The sequence below is a fragment of the Scyliorhinus canicula genome, chromosome 4 (genome assembly GCF_902713615.1).
Source record: "Scyliorhinus canicula chromosome 4, sScyCan1.1, whole genome shotgun sequence".
Lineage (NCBI taxonomy): Eukaryota > Metazoa > Chordata > Chondrichthyes > Carcharhiniformes > Scyliorhinidae > Scyliorhinus > Scyliorhinus canicula.
In genome coordinates, this window is record NC_052149.1 from 182583428 (window position 1) to 182605981 (window position 22554).

A 22554-nucleotide genomic window follows, 5' to 3' on the forward strand; every position below is an offset into this window, starting at 1 on the left:
TAAATTCAGAATTAGTTACATGGACTGACAACTACAGTTCATCCTATTTTGTTGTGGCAGCCTATTCATTTAAATATGCAACACTTGCATACTTAAAATAAATTTAGAGTACCCAATTTTCTTTTTCCTAATTAAAGGGCAATTTAGCGTGGCCAATCCACCTACCTTGCACATCCTTTTGGGTTGTGTGGGTGAGACCCATGCAGACACGGAGAGAATGTTTAAACTCCGCATGGACAGTGACCCGGGGCCGGGATCGAACTCAGGTCCTCGGCGCCGTGACGCAGCTGTGCTAACCTTGTGCCACCGTGCCGCCCGGCACAAGAAGCCAACTTGTGCTCAAGCTGCACTGGAATTTTGGGTTGCTGCAAGGCCATACAGTTTATAAGGTACATTTTTGATGACATAGTGCCTTGCATCTATAAAGTAGAATAGAACACATACTTAACGAAGGACATACTTGCATTGGGAGCAGTTTAGAGAAGGTTCACTAGGCTCATTCCTGGGATCAGGAGATTATGAAGTGAGATTGAGCAGGTTGGGTTTATATTCATTAGAGTTTCGAAGAATCAGAGGAGATCATACTAACATAAAATTCCGAGAGGGCTTGACAGATTAAATGCTGAGAGGATGTTTCCTCTCCTGGGGAAAGCTGGAACTAGAGGGCACAGTTTAGAAATGAGCAGTCATTTATTTAATGCAGAGATGAAGAGGAATTTAGTCTCTCAGAGTGCTGTTAGTGTTTGGGATTCTCTTAAATGTATTCAAAGCTAAGTTAGATAGATTTTTGATTGACAGGGGAGTTAAGGCAAATTGGAAAGTGGAATGATCTTATTGAATTATAGAGCAGGCTCGAGGGCCAAATAGCCTCCTTCTATATCTTATGCTATTTTCTTCGTGAAAAATTGGACCAAATATCTTTGCATTCTCTAGTGTAACATAATGTGGTTAAAGGGGTCATTGGTAATTGTCTGACATACAATTTTCAGTAACAGCATACATAAATACAGGTTTGAATCATGAAACACAGGTCTATTAATTTAAAAAGTGCCGTAAATATCAGTAAACAAACTGCAGCAATATATAAGCATCAAATGATACAGTAAAAGTGGTGGTTCAGCCCATCCTGCCTGTGTTGCCTCTTTGAAAGAGCTATCCAATAAGTGGCAAGCTCTACTTCTGTCCCCCATAGTTTTGTATTCCCCCTCCACTCCACATCACAATACATCTCCAATTTCCTTTTTAAGTTACTCTGGACTCTGGATCCACCAGTGTTTCAGGCAATGGCATTCAGATCACAACAACCCACAGCACAAAACAATTAGCGGGATTCTCCGTCCCGCCAGCCCCATTTTCCGGCGTGGCGTGCCCCTGCCGGTAGCGACATTCTCCATTCCCACAGTCTGCCAGTCGCGTTTCCTATTGGGGGCCACCCCACACCCTCGGGAAACGCGCAAGTGTGGGTCCGCGACTGGAGGGGCTGGGGATCCCTCAGATGGAGAATCCCGCTAAATATTTTCTTGAATTGCCCATCACCTTATATCTGTTCTCTGGCTATTGGCTTTTCTGTCATTACAAATATTTTCTCCTTCTTTCATATATGAAACCATCCATAATATTGAACACCTCGATCAATTTTCAGTAACTTTTTTGCTCTAACAGAGAACAATCTCTCCAGGCTCTCCATGCAACTGAAGTCCCTCATCCAGATACCATTCTAGCAAAGCACTTCAGAACCGCCACTCAAGCCTCAACCTCCTACCTAAAATGCAATACCCATAATAGAATATAAAACTCCAGTTGAGACCTAACTAATATTCATAAATCACCATAAACCATATTTGTAATCAATAGATGTTTAACCTTCACAAATGACCAGCAAGTAATTCTTCTTTCTATTTAGAGATCTATGATTTTTCAGTTTGCAGATTTTGGGCACAAGAAAAAATCCAAGATAATGTATGAATCACTTCTGTTCTGTCAAAGTTGCAAGGAAATAAACACTAGAAAATTTGTGATAAATTCCGTATTCTGTCGTGCAATCTGGACAAATTTAAGAATGAATCATAGCTAGCAGAAGTCCTTTCCCTGCATTGCTAATGTTGAACCATACGGTAATTTTGAAACTTCTGTCAGATATAATTTTCTTCAGCTATTTTTGTATCGCTCGTCTTTCATTATGTCTTATAATTTTATTAGACCCTGGATTATTTTTTTACAAATTCATGGTTGGGATGGAGATGTCACAGACAAGGCTGATATTTATTGCTGTCCCTCACTGTCCTTCCTAGAATGTCCTATTAGACAAGGTTAGAGGGCATTTGACAGTCAATTACAGGAATCACAAATATTCCAGACTGTGCAGGAACAGGTTTCCGTCCCTAAAAGTTGTTTTTAGTAGCTTGAGGAAGCCAGCTGTAAGATAACTATTTAACTATTTACAATATTCTACTCTAGGCAGCAACTCACTCCCAGTACAGTCCTTGCTGGGAGAACTAACCACACCAGGCACTGCTTTGGGTCAGCTTTTATGTTAATTTATAACACGCTCCAGCTGTGTGACCTCCACCCCTATCTGGGAGGTTTATGCTCCACGTATCCTCCAGGGAGATCAACAATGATTTCCCCGTGGTCCTTGTGGGGGTTATAACACCCCACCCTCCCCTTCCAAGCCTGAAAGTCCCCTTTCAACCGCCAACAGTTGGGGTCTTCTGTGTTGCTTTGCCCGCGGCTGTGCTTCTGCCTGTGGTGGCTCTGGGTCAGGCGGAATGTACCGGTTTGCCAACTGCCGTTTCCTGGCCGACCTCAGAAGACTTATTGCTTGGACATCTGTCCCGAACGCGGCCTTGTCCGCTGGTAAGACGCTTCGGCATCTATTGCTGATCTGGAGTCATTCACCTCCTGCTGGATCTGTCACTATGGCCCAGATGGCTGTGTCCCCAGGCCGAGGGGCGTTTCCTGGCACAAAGGCAACATCGATACTGCCGGTTGGGTGTCGTAAAGTGCTGGTTCTCGCTTCTTCAGGGCGTCTAAGTGCTTTTGCTGAACTCTCCCCTGAACCTGGACTTTATACGAGATAGGACACATTCACTCCAGCTCTATACGTGGGAACCACAGTGCCCCATCACCAAAATTGAGGGCACAGACAGCATCCCTGGAGTAAAACGTCCGCCCTGGCATCCTGAAGTCGTGGTGCCTCTTCTGCATTTCCTGCTGCACCTCCACTTTCTTGCCAAGGCTCAGGAACATGAGACTCTATTGCGTTCTCAGTAGGTAGCCCTTCAACAGTTCCACAGGAACGGTTCCTATTGTCACATGTTGCATTGTGCGGTAATTAAAAAGGATGTGCCAGCTGTATGTCCATAGAACCCATGGATTGTTTTTTTGCCTCTTTTGAAGTTCTGGACCGCCCTTTCTGCCAGGTCGTTGTGTGTGTGTGTGTGTGTGTGTGTGGGGGGGGGGGGGGGGGGGGGGGGGGGGGGGGGGGGGGTGGGGGGGGGGGGAGAGGGGGGGGGGTGATATGGAAGGTTTGAATATGCCAAATGAAAAAAATGAAAATCGCTTGTTGAGGCCATCCTGTACACCTCTAGCCACTTTGAGTGCACATCCACGATAATGAGGAACATGGACCCCATGAATGGTCCCACGGAATCTGCATGTAGATGCACCCACAGGTGTCCTGGCCATTCCCAGGAACAAAGTGATGCAGCTGGTGGGAGCTTCTGATGCTCTTTGGATGCTGGGCAGCTGCGCACCACCCTCTTGATATCCTTATTAATGCCGGACCACCAGATGTAACTACAGGCCAACATTTACACCTTAGAGGCACCTGGGTGATCATCGTGAAGGTCCTGCAGCAGGGATTCCTGACCCTGTGGTGGGATAACAACACAAAGTCCACACAATATAGTGCTGTCTTCTACACTGAATTCCAAGAACTTCTGGGAAAAAGGCTGGAGAGATCCATGAAGGGCCCATCTCTCCACCGCTCAACAGCATGAGGCGAAGCTTCGCTAATTTCGAATCTCACTGCATTCATGCACGCACCCGAGTAGCCTTTACTGGCAAGGTGTCCATAAAATTGAGAGTTGCAACCACCTCATCTGCCACTGGTAGGGATGGGGCAGTCATGGGCAACGGTAGACAGCTGAGGATGTCGACATGGGCATTCTGAGGACCAGGGCGGTGTTAAAGCAAATATTCATATGCAGTCAGCAGAAACGCCCAACACTGAATTCTAACCGATCCAATGGGAGGGAGTCCTTTATCCGCCCTGAAAAGGCCGAGCAACGGTTTGTGGTCTGTCACTGTGGAGAAATGCCACCCATAAATGTACTGGCAGAACTTCTTGACAACAAAAATTAGCGCCCTCTTTCTCGATTTGAGTGTACCTTTGTCTGCCAGTGTCCTTGAAGCGAACGCATTGGGGGTTCCATGCTGTTGTCCCATCCATGGGCCAATGCCATTGGATAAGGCATTGCAAGCCAAGATTGGAGGCAAAGCCAGATCATAATGCGTGAGGAGTTGCAGGGACGACAGGCGCCTCTTTACTCCACAAATGCTTTATCCTGTGAAGCACCCCAGAACCACTCCTCGTCCTTCCTCAATAAAAGGTTGAGTGAAGCCAATAAAGTGGCCAGGTTCGCAATGAACTTCCCAAAGCAGTTAACCAGGCTTAGGAACAACTGAAAGTCAGTGGCATTCTTTGGGGTCGGGTCCCTTTTATAGCCCGAACCTTAGCTTCTACCGGGTGTAGACTATCCCTGTCCATCCTGTAAAATAGATAGGTCACCACTCTAGTGCAGAACACACAGTCTCCTCTTTAGCCAGGTGCCTACTTGGGAAAACCAGCAGAGTACTTGCTGCCGGTTGTCCATATGCTTCTTCTTCATGGTGCCTGTATGAGCACATCGTCCAGATAGATGGCTACCTTTGGTAGGCCCTGCAAGATATTCTCCATCACCTGCTGGAAAATCGCCGGGGTCGATAAAACTCCAAATGGGAGGCAGCTGTATTCAAACAATCCCCGCTGAATATTTATGGTTACAAATTTCCTGGACTCCGGATCCAGCTCCAACTGTAACTAAGAGTGGCTCATGTCAAGCTTCATGAAGGAGCATCCTTTAGCCAATCTTGCGTACAAATCCTCCACCCTAGGTATCAGGCACCAGTCCAGGCGTGAAGCTCTGTTCACAGTGAGCTTGAAATCTCCACAGAATCAGATAGATTTGCCGGGCTTCTATACCGGCATCACAGGTACAGCCCATTCCACAAACTGCACCACGCGTATGACCCCTAGATACTGCAAGCGCCAATGTTCCCCGTCAACCTTTGCCAGCAACACGTGACAGGCCTCGCCCTAAAATACCAGAGTTGAGCATCAAGATCCATGTAGATATGGACCTTGGCCCTCTTTCCCCTGCCCAGACTCTCTTGCAACACTTTAGGGTATTTGCCCAGCATATCGTACAGATTTCTGGTGCCCATCCAAAAAACTGTTGCTGATTGAAACCAGAGACTCGCAAACAGTCTCGTTCCCTTGGGTCCCGTTCCCTGCACCACAATAAAGGGAAGACGGACCGACAGACCGTGCATTATCGGAGCCATGGTGGCTCCCACGATGTTCCATGGTTCACTGGTATAAGTCGCTAATCTCACTTTGGTGAGATAACATAATATCAGCGGCATGATCTCCGTGTGGAGTCACCAAAATATGCAATGGTCCACGACGCAGACGGCCACTCCTGTGTCCATTTCCATTATCATGGGTTGACCATTGACCTGTAATGTGACCTACCTTCTGGGCCATGGTTCAGTTAAGCTGCATTAAACAGTGCTCCTCCTCCAGCGGGCCCACGTGCCAGGCCTTGGTTCGCAGTGGCTGTTGTGGACAATTTCTGCACCAAAATTGGTGGCTCTGACCATCATGGATTTTCTGGCTACGCATTTGAAAATGTGGATGGCTGTCCCCTTCACCTTCAGGTGAGGTATCCCACCGGTCCGAGGTAGCTCTGGATTTCCTGACGTATTTGTGGAATTGCCTCTGGGGCTGCACTCCTGCAGGATGTCTGATCAGACTGGTATTGCCCCATGGTGCAGAGAGAGTTTGAAACAAAGAGCCAGCCAAACTATAGACATCATAGTCCATAGGCCCTTGCAGCTCCTGAACTCATTTCTCCGCCTATTCTTGGGACAGCGAAGCTCGCCGGTCCATTTCAAATTCAAGGTGGGCTCCGCCAATTGCTGCCTCTGACAGGCCGTGTTATTTATGGCACACACTAATCTGTCCCTCAACATTTCGGAGTGGGCCTGCCCGAACTCGCAATGCTCAGCTAGACGTCATAAGCGGGGCAAGATGTCAATGACTGATTCACTGGGAGATCGCACCACCGTAGTAAAACGTTACCTCTGCATAATAACAGAGGGTTTGGGGTCATAGTGTTCAGAAACCAAAGTGACCAGCTCATCAAATAATTTGGAGTCTTGTGCAGCGTGGGTTAGTCAGGCTTCTTAACATCAAAATTTGTCTGGGCTCCGCAGGCAGTCAGGAGAAGGACATTTTGACTATTTACAATAGTCTGCTCAAGACTGCAACTCACTCACTGCACAGTCCTTACTGGGAGAACTAACCACATCAGGCTCTGCTTTGGGCCGGCTTTTATGTTTATTTGTAATGACCTCCAGCTGGTCCCCTCTCCACATGAAGGTGGACCTCCCCTCCCCCCCCGCCCCCCCCAAACCCTAGTCTGGGAAGCTTGTAGTCCGTGAGTCCTATGGGGTGATCAACAATGGCAGTATTAATGAACCAGTTGGGTTTTTTTCAATGACGATATGACGGCTTCGTCATATTCACTGGTGTCAGCTTTTCATTTCCAGCATATGTCCGAGATTTCAAAGGCTTTTTTTGCTCTTTATTTTTTTTTGTCATTTCAAAGTGGTTATATACTGTTAAGCAAGCATAAAAAGGATTGCCTTAATGTATTCCTTAAATCCTTTAGGAAGCTGGAGGATGATGGTTTCTACAGCTATCAGCAGAGACAGGTGCAAGTGCAATGGAGAAGAGCATAGCAGACCTGTACAAAGCGATGTGTATAGATTATGCCAGTTATTTAGACTTGTACGTGGAGCAGTGTATTAATCGTTTTTCTGTGTTCATGCAGCTAAGAAATTACAAAACGTTATTACCACCTGTAACCAGATCTCCAAAGTTCTTAAACAACTGGAATGACTGTGGCTCTGTTGGTCAATAGCATCTATCTTGATTTCTATACCAGAGTATTTTCAGGTCAGGTGACATGCAGAGCAGTCAGTACAGAGTGCAGTGCTGCATACATCAAATAAATCATTCATTGTTTACAAGGATTTATCATTTTCGCTATGGGTGGCCAAAATCAATAGTCAAAGACTATTACTTTACCAGAATGTCCAGCTACCAAAAATGCAAAATGTCACTGTTGCGCATTTGGCCATATGGATTTGTTGTGCAATGCAGTAATATTTACAAGCACAAAGGGATTCTACTCCATCAATGTGCAATTTTTACATAACCATGTGGTAGATAATAGATCGTCAAGATGTTGCCAGTATTTATTTATTGTGCCAGTCTTTTGTTTCATTATTTCAAGGTAGTCCCACACAAGGTTGATGGTTTCTGAGCAACGTGGGATGCCATCTGGTTCCATAATGAAAACAGAGCAGACTTAAAAAAAGAAAAAATACAATAATGTAATAGGATCTCAACAGACCATCTGTAAGCAAGAATTAACTATTGACATTGCTGTCTCCTGCTTCAGTAAATTGTCCGACAAAGCTCCAACAGAGGAGGTTCCCTTGGAGTTAAAAATTGCAATCTTCCTTCACATCACCAAAGCATTACCTCCAATGCTACCTCTAAAATGAAGCACTCATCTCTCATTCAAGAGCACTTGAAGTTGATGGCTCATTGACAAAACAAAACGTCCTCCAAATACCTATCTAAAGGAGCTCCACTGGAACTTTCTCAGTCACGCCATTTTGTCTTCACTCTCACAGCACATGTTGCAATCTTTGCTGGACTTAAAACCTTTAAGTGCAGAACATATCAGAAATCCCCAGGAGGTCCTCTCCCCATGCCCACAATGTGGAAGGAGCCTACCATTGCTGCACTTAATCTGCTTTCGGAAGCTTCTGAAGGTCAGATGGTAGGACAAAATACCAGGCACCGAGGTACTCACCCAAGCTGGAACACCAAACATCCGTAACATATACAGATAGTCACAACTGTGTTAAGCTGGTCAGAATGCCTAGCATTCACTTACCAAAGAAGACCTTCATGTGGAGAGCTAAAGTCTGTGATGCACTTACATGGTACTCAGAGGAAGTTCTCCAACAACACTGTGAAGGTTTCACTTAGGAGTTTTGAAATAACTTTGAGTTTTGGAGAAGCTGATCCAGTACTGCCGTACCTGATGCAACCTCCTTGAAAAGAAAACACATATCAAAAGCAGAGAGAAAATGCAAGCAGACGAAATCCTCTGGAAACTCATCCAAAGCTCAGACATCTGCATTATCCTGTCCTGTTCACAGCAGAACCTTCTAGGCACAGATCAGCTTTAGCATTCACTTCCAAACCCAACGGAACCCTAGCAAACACTGCTGATGAAGAACTTAGTCATCCTCACTTTGAAGGGAATACAAGATGATTCCTAACCGAAATTTGGTCCTGTTAATATTTAGTTACAGTATGATGCAAGAAAAGCAAAAGACAATCTCAGTTAAGGGGCACCATTCCATACCACACAAAAGTGGAAACTTAAAATTTGTTTGGCAGACCTTTGAAGAGAATTGCCCCACAACAGATAGGTTTCATGTGACTGATATCTTAGTTATGGATGCCAATCTTTAGTTCTGTCAACAATGCATTAGAGTTTGTACGTGCATAAGTGTCATTTATCTTGTTCCAAAAAGCAGATGTTTGAAAAGGTTTATTTTTGTGGATGGATTCCAGTTCTTTCATATTAATTTTACTCTATTGGCATTCTGCCCAGATAGTATCTGTGTATCATTTGTTTGTAAATAAATCTTGAATAGTTGCTGGTGAAGTGAACTGACAGTGTGATGCTTTCTATTATCCAACCTATATAGCCGGCACCCGACAGATTTATCAGTGAGCAATTTACCCCAATCAAGATTAATTGCTAGGCTGCAACTACACTAATTCAGTGATGTAAGATATAAATGGTGTGAATTTTCAGTAATACAGGATGGAAGCCCTCTTCCTACATGAACGATTATTCAAGCCATTCAAATGTGGAATAGGTGTTGGAAAATGCCAAAACACCATTTTGTTGAGGGCCCTTGAAGGCTGGATTCTTTGCAGGATGAGGGGAGGGGTTGCAGGCATAAAAGTCCATTAACAATAACATTTTCAGAGAGCCCCTCAAGCATCCGCAGAAGAGTATACAGAGGAAATCTGCATTAGCACGGATATTTTGAAAAATCCTTTGACTCCGCAAAAAAAAAGGATTAATTGCAGATGAGAAAGCAAGATGATGAGACAGCAAAGGCATAAAGTGCATGCACGAGACAGGATATAAACCAAAAAGTAGGAATTGATCTAAAATGGTAGCTCTATCCTCGTTATAGTTGCTGCAAAATCTGTTCAGCATTTCTAGCAATTTCTGTTTCTTATTGCATGGGAGGGGGAAGGGGAAAGAAAGAATGAGAGAACAAGCACATGTGAAACATGTAAAAAAAAATAAATAGAGGGGAATGATACACAGGGGAAAATAATTAGTGCGGGTGTGGGAACTTAAATTCATGGGAAATGATGAGAGATCTGCCGGGATAGCAAAAGATGAAAGAAAAGGATTGAGAGTAACACCTAAAAGTGAGACAGTAAAACCACGTATGAGAGATAAACAGAGAAAAAGAGCAGATAAAACAGGAGTAAGAGATGCACCAGTGTGAATGTTACAGCCCCATCTAGCATGTTTTCAGCAGGGGGAGATAAAATATGACAGATAACTAGCCAATTGCCTTCCCAACCACCTGGTCCCAAAATGTGAAGCAGGGTAAAGTGCCCACTAGCCCACCAACCCTTTGAACTATCAAAGCCTTTAATTGGCCACTTATTGCCCAGCTAATGCTTTTGACCCACCTTCACTGCCATAATGTGCTGGGAAGTGGCAGGCAGGTGACAGTCATAACTCTGTTTATCAAATGTTTTTAAAAGTTTGATATGAGGGTGGAGGCAAGATAACTTGGGGGTTGTCCATGAACCACACAGCGCACCTACCTCCCTCCCTCACCCCACCCACCCACCTGGCTTCCAAATCCACCCCCTAAGTTGCCCCAATCCCTCCAGAGCTCCTTCTCTGGTGGTGGCCATGTCGTATTCACCCTGGGGCCTGCTGGTAGTCCCAGCAACACCCAGGAGTGAGTTCTGCGCTGCTCGGACTGTTGGGGCTGCCCGCCAAGCAGTTGGCTGTGCCCCACACACTATGGTCACCCACCACTTCCCCCCCCCCCCCCCCTTCTACCTACTCACTCAGTCCACTCCGGTCCCTCCCCCCATCTTCTACCTGCCCACTCAGCGCCACTCCAATCCCTTGCCCCCCCCCCCCTCCCCCACACAACCCTAGCCACGTGTTACCCTTCCCCAGCTCCTCCCCAGACACTGGCACAAGTCTGGCGTTGCACTGGGTTGAAGGCATCATTCGCTCCTCCCACGAACTGAACATCGCGTGTCCACTCTGCACGGATGAAGACAATGGACCTCGAACACAACTGTTTCAGCCACTCGTCTTCATTTGATTCAACTCGATCGACTTTTCCCCTTGTACATATACAGTCTGACGGCCTCTGCAGAATGGAATTGCGGCACTTCTCACCAATCGTTCCTCACTTTATCTCCCCACTCCGGCATTCCTCTGCCGGGGCAGTCATCGTGCTGTGCAGATTGACAGTGAGGATGGAACTGATGAGGCCCGCGTTCTCACTCTTCAGGCACTGAACAAATTGCCATCAACACCACTTCGACCAGCTTCAGGGCCCGTTCACCCGTTGCTTGTGCGGCCAGAATTATTTGGACAAGTTTATATTGGACCTTTATTGTATTCTGTTGCAGATATTCAGGAGCAAGTTAACAATTCATACATCTGATGCATGTATTAACCTCCCCCCCCCCCCCCCCGCCGCAGTTCGTGTAATATAGGGGACTTGCTAACACAATTCGTAATATAATTGGTCCAGGCTTTCAATACATTCATTATACCCCTTTAAATGTAAGTTATGCAAATCTACTGAATCTCCAGTTCAATTGCTCTTGCACGCAACCTGATTGCTTTGTAACACTTTTATCTATTTATTACTTATGCAGTTCATGTGTGATTTAACATTTGCACAGTCGAATCTTAATCCTCACAGCGCTGTGGCGTTATTTCACAAGGGTCAGAGGTAACTTTTGAGGTAAAATTGCTACATTCTTCAAACAACTCCACGCGATAAGCATTAAAAATTCGACACAGTGGATTTAATGAAAAGTCAAATCGCAAGCGTTGCAGTGTCAGTGTTTTCTGAGAATGCATCAGCGAATATAGATCCCGGGTGACCAGGTATCATTGACATTTGTGGAAAATAAAACTCATTCTGTTTGGGTTTGACACCTACTCCGGCACGCTCACCAACATTTCACTGCCCCTATATACCTTTTTTTAAAAAAAACGAACAAACGGGTGTTGTCTTACCTATGTGAATGATGGAATCACTAGCTACAGTGTCGGTACATAAGATCCAAGAGATGGACGCAATGAGAGCAGCGAAAACTTCCATTTCCTTGAATCAGTCAGTTGGAGATCGCAGTCACATTCAATATCCGCTGCATTAAACGTTAAAAAAAAACCCCCACAAAAACCTTGAGATCCAATTTTTCTCCCCGACTGTTTAAACCATCTCTATTGAAACTATTGATTTTCTGCTGGTGGTAGAAAATCCGCTTCGAAACTTTACGAACATGTTTTTTTTTTAAAAAGCGACCACCACCTGCCCTTCAATTCCACTCTTCCAAAGATTTGGTTGGAGATACAAAGTGGCTACAAATGTAAACTCGAACGAGCAGATGCGGCATTCAACAGGAAGGACTCGAGGTTATACTCCCCCCCCCCCCCCGCCCCCAAGCCGCCGCTGGTCATGATGTTGCAAAGGGTTTCAGCAGAAGTGGCCGTTCCCGATTCCGTGTCTGTCAGGAGCAGAAAATCCACGGGAATAACTCCCCTCCCCGTCCCAGAAATAAAAGCGGATTCAAATCAGTGGAATAGTACACATCTTCAGCCGCAGAACCTCTGCCGAGACCTTCTTGTGAGATCTTCTTGCGTTGCCCTCTGGTTTCGCCGGTGGAGGTGGTCCGCACCTCTCCTGGTGCGTCTCCTGCCCGTCTCCTGGAAGAATTGGCTTGGAACAAAGCTCGGAAAGCGGTCAGAACGGCAGATCCACCGGGGGGGAACAGCCACTAGCGGCAACAACTGGCAACGCGTTCCATCTGCGTAAGTAGCAACATCGACGTCCTGCAGCAATTCTCCCCCGAACAGAGGGGACAGAGACATGCAGAAATATCCTCGTGTTCATCGAAAACTCGTCACGGATTGTTAGCAGCATTCAAAGCGGGCACGCTGAAAATCCGAAAGGGCCACTGCGTTTGCGAGCGCTAATTCCACCCCCCCCCCCCCCCCTGAAGTCTTTCAGATTCACTCACAGCGCTCTGATGTCTCCTCGTACTTGGAGGAGTTGCAGTTCAAACTGGGGGGGGGGGGGGGGGCTGGAAACAGTGAGGGAGTGAGAGAACTATCGTAATACCGTCGTCAAGAAGACGCAGTCTAAAGTAAACAACCCGCTAACTAATGGATATTTTCTGTTGCATTAAAGTCATGGGGAGAGGAGCAATCCGCGAGTTAGTGCTTCTTTCCCATGACGTCATTTGAAAGCACTGCTAATTCATTCAACAGACATCATTCCAACGGTAGATGGACCCGGTTACTCAGCAAAGAATGTCGAATTTGGCGGGTCAACCAATGCTTAATTTTGGTCAGAGAGGGGAGGGGGAGGCAACACACAGGGAGCCCTCCCACGAAAGCTCCAAGATGTTAAAGCCAACTCTGGTTCCATCTCTGGCAGAGCATCATGTCCAGCAAGTTGTTCACGTCCACTCATCTGGGAACTGCTTTCAATCGGACCGAATTTATTTCGCAGAGGACCTTTTGGGAAGGTGGGAGGGATCACAGAGAACCACTCCTCGTCATTTATCCGAGCATGTGTATTCCTTTTATATGTGGTTAAAACATTTTTATATTGTCACTTGTTTAGTTCCAGTCATAGGAAACTCACATCCACACGCTGGCTTCTGAACACACTGCTCACGTCAACTCTCCTATTTCGGTCGCAAATTGAGATTTACAGCAGAAGTGGAATCTTGGATTCTGCTGCCCAGTTAATAGTCAGATTTAGAAGTGTAAATGTATACAGCAACCACTCTCTTGTACTTCACACTGAAATGCACCAACGTGAACCGTATTGGGAAATTAAGGAGAACAGCAATATTTACACTCTTTAGGGTAATGCCGCAGTTGAAAAGAGTAAGGGACATGCTTCTTAAAAATGGCAGCAAGAGGAACTGGCCAAGTAAGAAATTCCACGCTTCTTAGGTCAATGTAACTAATTAATTAGAATAGAAGAGTGACTCCAACAACAGAGGGAGTCGGAGGAACATTTACTAACATGGGGGTAATGTAGAATGAACAAAAGGGGACATTTTAGAGAAGCACTGACCATAACTGGGGGTTTTCTTGGTAAAATACCAAATTAGAGGAAAAGTGGAGAGAAGTTGGGAAGTTCGATCACAAACTTGAAAAAGCAATATTCTAACTTGCTCAAATATTCAATTTTCATCCAATATTGGTAACAAAATGCAATAACTGGCGTAAATGGGAAGCAGCAGTTTGATAATGTCTTTAGGTGTAACTTCCTGCCCAGCTTCTGCCATCTCGATCCTGAGAAGGTAATGCCTGTTTCAGGCAAGAGATCATTTGTAACATGCCAAGTGACACGCTATGACAAATATACAATTTTAATGTCAAGGAGCAATTGGGCAGAATATGTCCCGCTGATGGTCTGTCTATTTATATTGGCATTGAATCACCTAACCAGTGAGTGTTCTCCCCAGGATCTCTAAACTCACCCTGAAGTAACAAATGCTGATCAGATTGGAAAAAATGCCTGATTTCTTTCCCTGCCTAACTGACAAACTGCCTCAAGAGTACCAGCTTGCTGCCTGCAGCTTACCAGCAGCATGTAAGTGAGCTCCTGGACCTCAAAGTAGCTTGGGCCACCTGGCAGTAACAATGGATAGGTGGCAGTCACATTAATCTACTAACTTCCCATGGTGTGTGCCTAAAATTAAGATTGTCCTGAACATTATGATGCTAGGTTCCTTTAACTGCCTCACATTTATTTTGGTGACATGAGAGAGTGTTTTCTTTTTATATGCTTTGTTCACTTAAAATGCCCTAGACTTTGCTACATTAGTTTTTTAAAAAAAAAATTTTTTTTAATTTAGATTACCCAATTATTTTTTCCAATTAAGGGACAATTTAACATGGCCAATCCACCTACTCTACACATTTTTGGGTTGTGGAGGCGAAACCCACGTAGACACGGAGAGAACGTGCAAACTCCACACGGACAGTGACCCAGAGCCGGGATCGAACCTAGGACCTCAGCGCCGTGAGGCGGTTGTGCTAACCACTAGGCCACCATGCTGCCCTTTTGCTACATTAGTAATGGAGTCTACGATACCTTGTGTTGTTGCATGGCAAAACTAGTGGCCACTTCACCTGACTCCAACTGCACAGGTACATGCGGGAATATAGGGGTTACTGTCATAGACATTTTCTTTCTTCACAAGGTGCGCTGTTGCAGGACTTGGCAACAGACTCGACAATGGAATCCCTGTAAAAGCTTGAACTTGGGATACTTACCAATATAATCCTCATTAAAGATAACTGAAAACATTGGGGCGGTGCATTTTGGAATAAATTAGTTTTTAAAAGTTTAGAAATCATAATTGTTTATGAACAGACCATTTAGCGCTGAAAATTCAAGTTACAAGTTTCATTCAGAAGCAAATTAATGGCTGCAGATTTTTTAAAAAACTTTTTTTTACTTTTTCCGTTTGTCTCTCGTATCTTTCTTCCCCCAACTCATTTGTGGTTCCAAATCTTTATTTCGCTTTCTCTATAACATTTAAGTTTAATTTATATTTCCTGCTTTATACTTCCGAGTTCAGGTCCAACGTGCCTCAGAGAGGATACTTCAATCTGACTGCTCGAACAGCCTCGCTGTTGCTTGCTCCATTCATAAACATCACAGAACCCCCTGTAGAGGGCACCAAACTGGAGCAGACAGTGGGTTCATGGAAATTTTCACTGACAGGCCCTTGAATAAAAAGCAAAAGTTGTCATTAAGCTGAACAGTGGAGCCGTTTCTTTGCTGGTAAGAACAAATTCCTGTTTATAACCATCTCCTCCACACTGAAGCAAAGTAACAGATACATTTGTAATAGCCGTAACCCCAGCAAATCTATGTAACCATTTTCTGGACTTTAAAAAAATATAACAATGTCTCTGATCGTGTTTTTGGGATCCTTAAGGGGGAGGGGGAGCAGCCCCAAGTCGTGATCCACATAGGTACCAACGACATAGGTAGGAAGAGAGATAGGGATTTGAGACAGAAATTCAGGGAGCTAGGGTGGAAGCTGAGAGCTAGAACAAACAGAGTTATTATCTCTGGGTTGTTACCCGTGCCACGTGCTAGTGAAGTGAGAAATAAGGAGAGAGAGGAGTTGAACACGTGGCTACAGGGATGGTGCAGGAGGGAGGGTTTTGGTTTCCTGGATAATTGGGGCTCATTCTGGGGTAGGTGGGACCTCTACAAACAGGATGGTCTTCACCTGAACCAGAGGGGTACCAATATCCTGGGGGGGAGATTTGCTAGTGCTCTTCGGGAGGGTTTAAACTAATTCAGCAGGGGGATGGGAACCTAAATTGTAGTCCCAGTGTACAGGATGTTGAGAGTAGTGAGGTCAGGGATAGGGTTAAAAGTTCAAAAGAGTGCACCGGCAAGCAGGACGCTGGTTTGAAATGTGTCTACTTCAATGCCAGGAGCATCCAGAATAAGGTGGGTGAGCTTGCAGCATGGGTTGGTACCTGGGATCTCGATGTTGTGGCGATTTCGGAGACATGGGTAGAGCAGGGACAGGAATCGTTGTTGCAGGTTCCAGGATTTAGATGTTTCTGTAAGAACAGAGAAGATGGTAAAAGAGGGGGGGGGGTGTGGCATTGTTAATCAAGGAAAGTATTACGGCGGTAGAAAGGACGCTTGAGGACTCGTCTACTGAGGTAGTATGGGCCGAGGTTAGGAACAGTAGAGGAGAGGTCACCCTGTTGGGAGTTGTCTATAGACCTCCGAATAGTTCCAGAGATGTAGAGGAAAGGATTGCAAAGATGATTCTCGACAGGAGCGAGAGTAACAGGGTAGTTGTTATGGGGGACTTTAACTTTCCAAATATTGACTGGAAATACTATAGTTCGAGTACTATAGATGGGTCAGTTTTTGTGCAGTGTGTGCAGGAGGGTTTTCTGACACAGTATGTGGACAGGCCAACAAGGGGTAAGGCCACATTGGATTTGGTACTGGGTAATGAACCCGGCCAGGTGTTAGATTTAGATGTAGGTGAGCACTTTGGTGATAGTGATCACAACTTGGTTATGTTTACTTTAGCAATGGGCAGGGATAGGTATATACCGCAAGGCAAGAATTATAGCTGGGGGAAAGGCAATTATGATGCTATTTGGGAAGATTTAGGATGTATAGGATGGGGAAGGAAACTGCAGGGGATGGGTACAATCGAAATGTGGAGCTTTTTCAAGGAACAGCTACCACGTGTCCTTGATAAGTATGTACCTATCAGGCAGGGAGGAAGTTGTCGAGCAAGGGAACCGTGGTTTACTAAGGAAGTTGAAGCACTTGTCAAGAGGAAGAAGAAGGCTTATGTTAGGATGAGACATGAAGGCTCAGTTAGGGCACTTAATAGTTACAAGTTAGCCAGGAAGGACCTAAAGGGCGAGTTAAGAAGAGCAAGGAGAGGACACGAAAAGTCGTTGGCGGATAGGATCAAGGAAAACCCTAAGGCTTTCTATAGGTATATCAGGAACAAAAGAATGACTAGAGTAAGATTAGGGCCAATCAAGGATAGTAGTGGAAAGTTGTGTGTGGAATCCGAGGAAATAGGGGAAACGTTAAATGGATATTTTTCGTCAGTGTTTACACTGGAGAAAGACAATGTTGTCGAGGAGAACACTCAGGTTCAGTCGACCAGGCTAGATGGAATTGAGGTTCAAATGGAGGAGGTGTTAGCAATTTTGGAAAATGTCAAAATAGATAAGTCCCCTGGGCCAGATGGGATTTATCCTAGGATTCTATGGGAAGCCAGGGAGGAGATTGCAGAGCCTTTGTCCTTGATCTTTATGTCATCTTTGTCAACAGGAATAGTGCCGGAAAACTGGAGGATAGCAAATGTTGTCCCCTTGTTCAAGAAGGGGAGTAGAGACAACCCTGGTAATTATAGACCTGTGAGCCGTACTTCGGTTGTGGGTAAAATGTTGGAAAAGGTTATAAGAGATAGGGTTTATAATTATCTTGAAAAGAACAAGTTGATTAGTGATAGTCAACACGGTTTTGTGAAGGGTAGGTCATGCCTCACAAACCTTATTGAGTTTTTTGAGAAGGTGACCAAACAGGTGGATCAGGGTAAAGCTGTTGATGTGGTGTATATGGATTTCAGTAAGGCGTTTGATAAGGTTCCCCACGGTAGGCTATTGCAGAAAATAAGGAAGTATGGAATTGAAGGTGATTTAGCGGTTTGGATCAGTAATTGGCTAGCTGAAAGAAGACAGAGGGTGGTGGTTGATGGCAAATGTTCATCCTGGAGTTCAGTTACTAGTGGTGTACCGCAAGGATCTGTTTTGGGGCCACTGCTGTTTGTCATTTTTATAAATGACCTGGAAGAGGGTGTAGAAGGATGGGTTAGTAAATTTGCAGATGACACGAAGGTCGGTGGAGTTGTGGATAGTGCTGAAGGATGTTATAGGATACATAGGGACATAGATAAGCTGCAGAGCTGGGCTGAGAGGTGGCAGATGGAGTTTAATGCGGAAAAGTGTGAGGTGGTTCACTTTGGAAGGAGTAACAGGAATGCAGAGTACTGGGCTAATGGCAAGATTCTTGGTAGTGTAGATGAACAGAGAGATCTCGGCATCCAGGTACATAAATCCCTGAAAGTTGCCACCCAGGTTAATAGGGCTGTTAAGAAGGCATATGGTGTGCTAGCCTTTATAAGCAGGGGGATTGAGTTTCGGAACCACAAGGTCATGCTGCAGCTGTACATAACTCTGGTGCGGCCGCACCTGGAGTACTGCGTGCAGTTCTGGTCACCACATTATAGGAAGGATGTGGAAGCTTTGGAAAGGGTTCAGAGGAGATTTACTAGGATGTTGCCTGGTATGGAGGGAAGGTCTTACGAGGAAAGGCTCAGGGAATTGAGGTTGTTTTCGTTAGAGAGGAGAAGGCTGAGAGGTGACTTAATAGAGACATATAAGATAGTCAGAGGGTTAGATAGGGTGGACAGTGAGAGTCTTTTTCCTCGGATGGTGATGACCAACACGAGGGGACATAGCTTTAAATTGAGGGGTGATAGATATAGGACAGAAGTCAGAGGCAGTTTCTTTACTCAGAGAGTAGTAGGGGTGTGGAACGCCCTGCCTGCAACAGTAGTAGACTCGCCAACTTTAAGGGCATTTAAGTGGTCACTGGATAGACATATGGATGAAAATGGAATAGTGTAGGTCAGATAGGCTTCAGATGGTTTCACAGGTCGGCGCAACATCGAGGGCCGAAGGGCCCGTACTGCGCTGTAGTGTTCTATGTTCTATGTTCTAATGTCTTCTTTCTCAAATGTACCAGGAAAAGATCACAAAAAAATTACATTTATGAAGTGACATGGAATGGGCCCTGCATGTTCATTACCATATATTAACAATTTGCTTCAACCTGACAAGTGTAGTCTTAAAATGATCTATCTTTTATGATCCTCCAGTAAGCCATGAAACACTCCTTTATATAGTAGCATTTGGTTATAATTTTCTGGTGGTTGGTAGTTGAGAAGCTATTAGTTTAAGTCAGGATTACAAAGACAAATGCCTACTTTAAAAATAAATAGTTAGCTCATGGCATTTCCAGCTAGATGTTCTAACCATTGATTACAAGTGAACATAAATCTGTCCCAATTCTTAGTTTCCTAAAGCATATATAATTTTCCTAGCGACACCGGTGTTGGTCCAGCGTACTTTTGTTTGCTTTGGTTTCCTCCTGATTTTCTTTAATATATTTACTTAATAAAGCAGTATATTGGCTAGATAAGCTTGCTCCCTGTCAGTATAGTGTGCACCTTTTACTGTGCACGACAGAGAGAACAGTGGGGGTGAATCTAATTTTGAGTCTACATATCTATGCAATTATGTATCAGACAATTCAACTCAGGAAGGATAAAAAAATAATTTGAGGACTCCAACTATAATCAACAATCGGGCAGCACGGTGGCCTAGTGGTTAGCACAACCGCCTCACGGCGCTGAGGTCCCAGGTTCGATCCCGGCTCTGGGTCACTGTCTGTGTGGAGTTTGCACATTCTCCCCGTGTCTGCGTGGGTTTCGCCCCCACAACCCAAAAATGTGCAGAGTAGGTGGATTGGCCACGCTAAATTGCCCCTTAATTGGAAAAAACATAATTGGGTAATCTAAATTTATAAAAAAAATCTTTTAAAAAAAACTATAATCAACAATAAGTTGCCTGCTGTTCCCAAAATAATGACAACTTACACAATATTTGTAGAAAAATGATCTGAGTATTTACAGATGCACAGTGAACACCAAACAAAAGAAGGAAAAATGAATAGTCACCAAATCCTGATCAAAGATTTTTTGGCCGTCATTGGAGGTGGACAAAGGAGGAAGTGATGCACATAATTCCAAAGTTCAAAAGATTTCCAGATATTACAAAGATAGGGACAGACAAGGTAAGGTCTTGAAAGAAGTTAAACATGTCACCAAGAATTTTAAATTTGTGACATTAGAAGATCAGAAACCATAGGGTGATGGTTCAGGGAGCTTGGGCGGGGTGGGACAGGATAAGAGTAGCTGAGTTTTTGAAATTACATTTATGGAGAGTGGAGGGATGGCGTTTGGCCAAGTGAGCTTTGAAATAGTTGAACCTGGAGGTAACAAATACATGAATGACGGTCACATGGATTGAGGCTGGGGCAGAAGCAAACAATTTACAGAGCTTATTACACGGTGTGTCAGGACAGGAAGCTATTATTGGAAAACCATTGGAGAGCTGTCATTTGTTACAATTAACTAGGTAAACTGTAGAATCAAGTGAGAGATCCCTACTGAGCTTGACAATAGAGCAATGATTTTGAAGGAGAATTGTATGTTTCAAAGGTTACAGAATGACCCAAGAGGGTGAGGACAGATAATGCACATGGCCACTGTTATGAGGATGTTGTTCATGACTTTAGATTGGACCATTTTAGTGGAGGAGCGGAAGGCGGAGCAGAGGCCTGAATGGCAAATCCAAACTTAGAGTTATGCAAGAAATGGTTCTCCATATTCCTGCCTCTTTTGTGCAAAGCATTGGCAGGCCGTATCAAGATGTCATCCGCCTTTGATGCTCCTGCTATCTCATGTCTCATTTCAGAGCTTAACACCATTAATTGCATGCCAAGTTTACCTCCAGCCCAATTAGAGCATTAGTATTAGAAGATTGCATTATGTGAGTTGATGCAGAGATAGCACAGGGTCAGTATCCATTGAACTATCAAAGTAACATCTCCATGCTTTAGATTTCACACATATAATAAAGCCTACCTTGCATTAGGATTTAAATATGAAATATATATTTCCGCTTTTAAATGGAATGATATTCCTAAGATTAAAGCCTTTTGTATATTTGTTTTAAATTTGAAGTAAGGTGTAACCTTATGCATGATCTTCAACCAATTTAAAAGATGATAGAAATAAAAGTGATTAATTACAGACATGAAATATCCTGAATATCCAAGGATAGGCAATAAATGCTGCCCTTGCTCATGATGCCCACATCCACTGAACGCATTTTGAAAAAGTACAGAATTCACAACTTAAATATACTGGTAACTGCAATGTTACTTACAACTCAATAAAAATATTAAGAAAACAAAATCATTGACATGCATATATTAAAAGAATAACCTATAGGTTATTCAGTGTGCCTTTCCGAAACTTGTTTTCCTGTTCAGGCATAAATCTGAAACCACGGTTTACAGGAGTATGTGTAACATGCAATACTCTCTGATTTTATTTTGTGCGCACAGCCCCTCAAAATATTTTGTTTATGCATGGTAATTGCAAGGTAATGTGTGCAGCCTCCATGGGGACGTTTGGTCTGCTGCCGGAGTACTGCTGATGTGCAATGCAAACACAAGTAAAACTTCAAATGGATTAAATCACTCTACGGTTAATATGCTAATAAAATCTGTTCCCAAATTCTACGCATTTGGCATGGTGATTCTTCACAGATAATTCTAGTTTTTATTACATTTTAAATGATAAATGCTGTACAGGATAACAATACAAGAATTACATTCTCAAAGGAATAGATCACTGATTTACACGAATAAGACCCAAAAGTAAATACAATAACATGGGAAATGTCAATGTTAATCGTTAACATTTATCAATTTTCTTCAGATGTAATTCATGCAAGATGGTTTCCCTCTCTTGTAAGTTCTAAAGCAATCTAAAGACTAATGGAATTTTGACCTTGTGCATTATGAATGAGGAACAAATTAGGGAAACTGACAGCAGTTCCTCAGGACTGTATTCTTGGTAGAATTTTGGTTGACTTTAGACAACTTAAAATTCAGGCATTTTACAACTCAGAGGTATAAATCTATTCACAACTGTTTGCTTGCACTAGTCTCCATCCTTTACCGGTATATTTCATTTATTGGTTACACGGGCCTTAACTATGCTTTACTCGCTCAGTTTGGATTTATATCTTTTGTAAAAGTATAGGCCTCCTTAATATTAAACAGCTAACTCCTGTGGTTAAGCTAAGTATTCACCTGACCATTGGTTACGGCTCAGAAATGTTAATGGTAGCTCTTCAGACTTTCATATTCAAAACAGACTAGGAATCATGATCATGGCTAGTTTATCCAAAATGAGTAAACGTCTGTTTCTTTTAAATGCCAATGATTAGCCAAATCATCTCTAACTGTGTGGCAGTGCTACAATTAGCTTCACTTTTCTGAGACAATTAAATTAAAGGTGGTGAAAACATTGCCTCCTGCTTAATGTTACTTATCCACTGAGACACAAGGTGGAGCACCGACCACTAAAGAAATAGATTTCACTATTAATTTCTA

General features: G+C 44.0%; 1 protein-coding gene across 1 annotated transcript in view; it reads right to left on the reverse strand.

Annotated features, from left to right (window-relative positions):
• LOC119965205 (glutamate receptor ionotropic, delta-2-like) overlaps positions 1–12119 on the reverse strand; it is a 591162-nt gene extending 579043 nt beyond the window's left edge. The window contains exon 1 of the mRNA XM_038795644.1: positions 11727–12119. Within this exon, the coding sequence (XP_038651572.1) occupies positions 11727–11811 (85 nt within the window). The 5' untranslated portion in view covers positions 11812–12119. The remainder of the gene's footprint in view (positions 1–11726) is intronic.
• Between the last annotated feature and the right edge of the window lie 10435 nt (positions 12120–22554).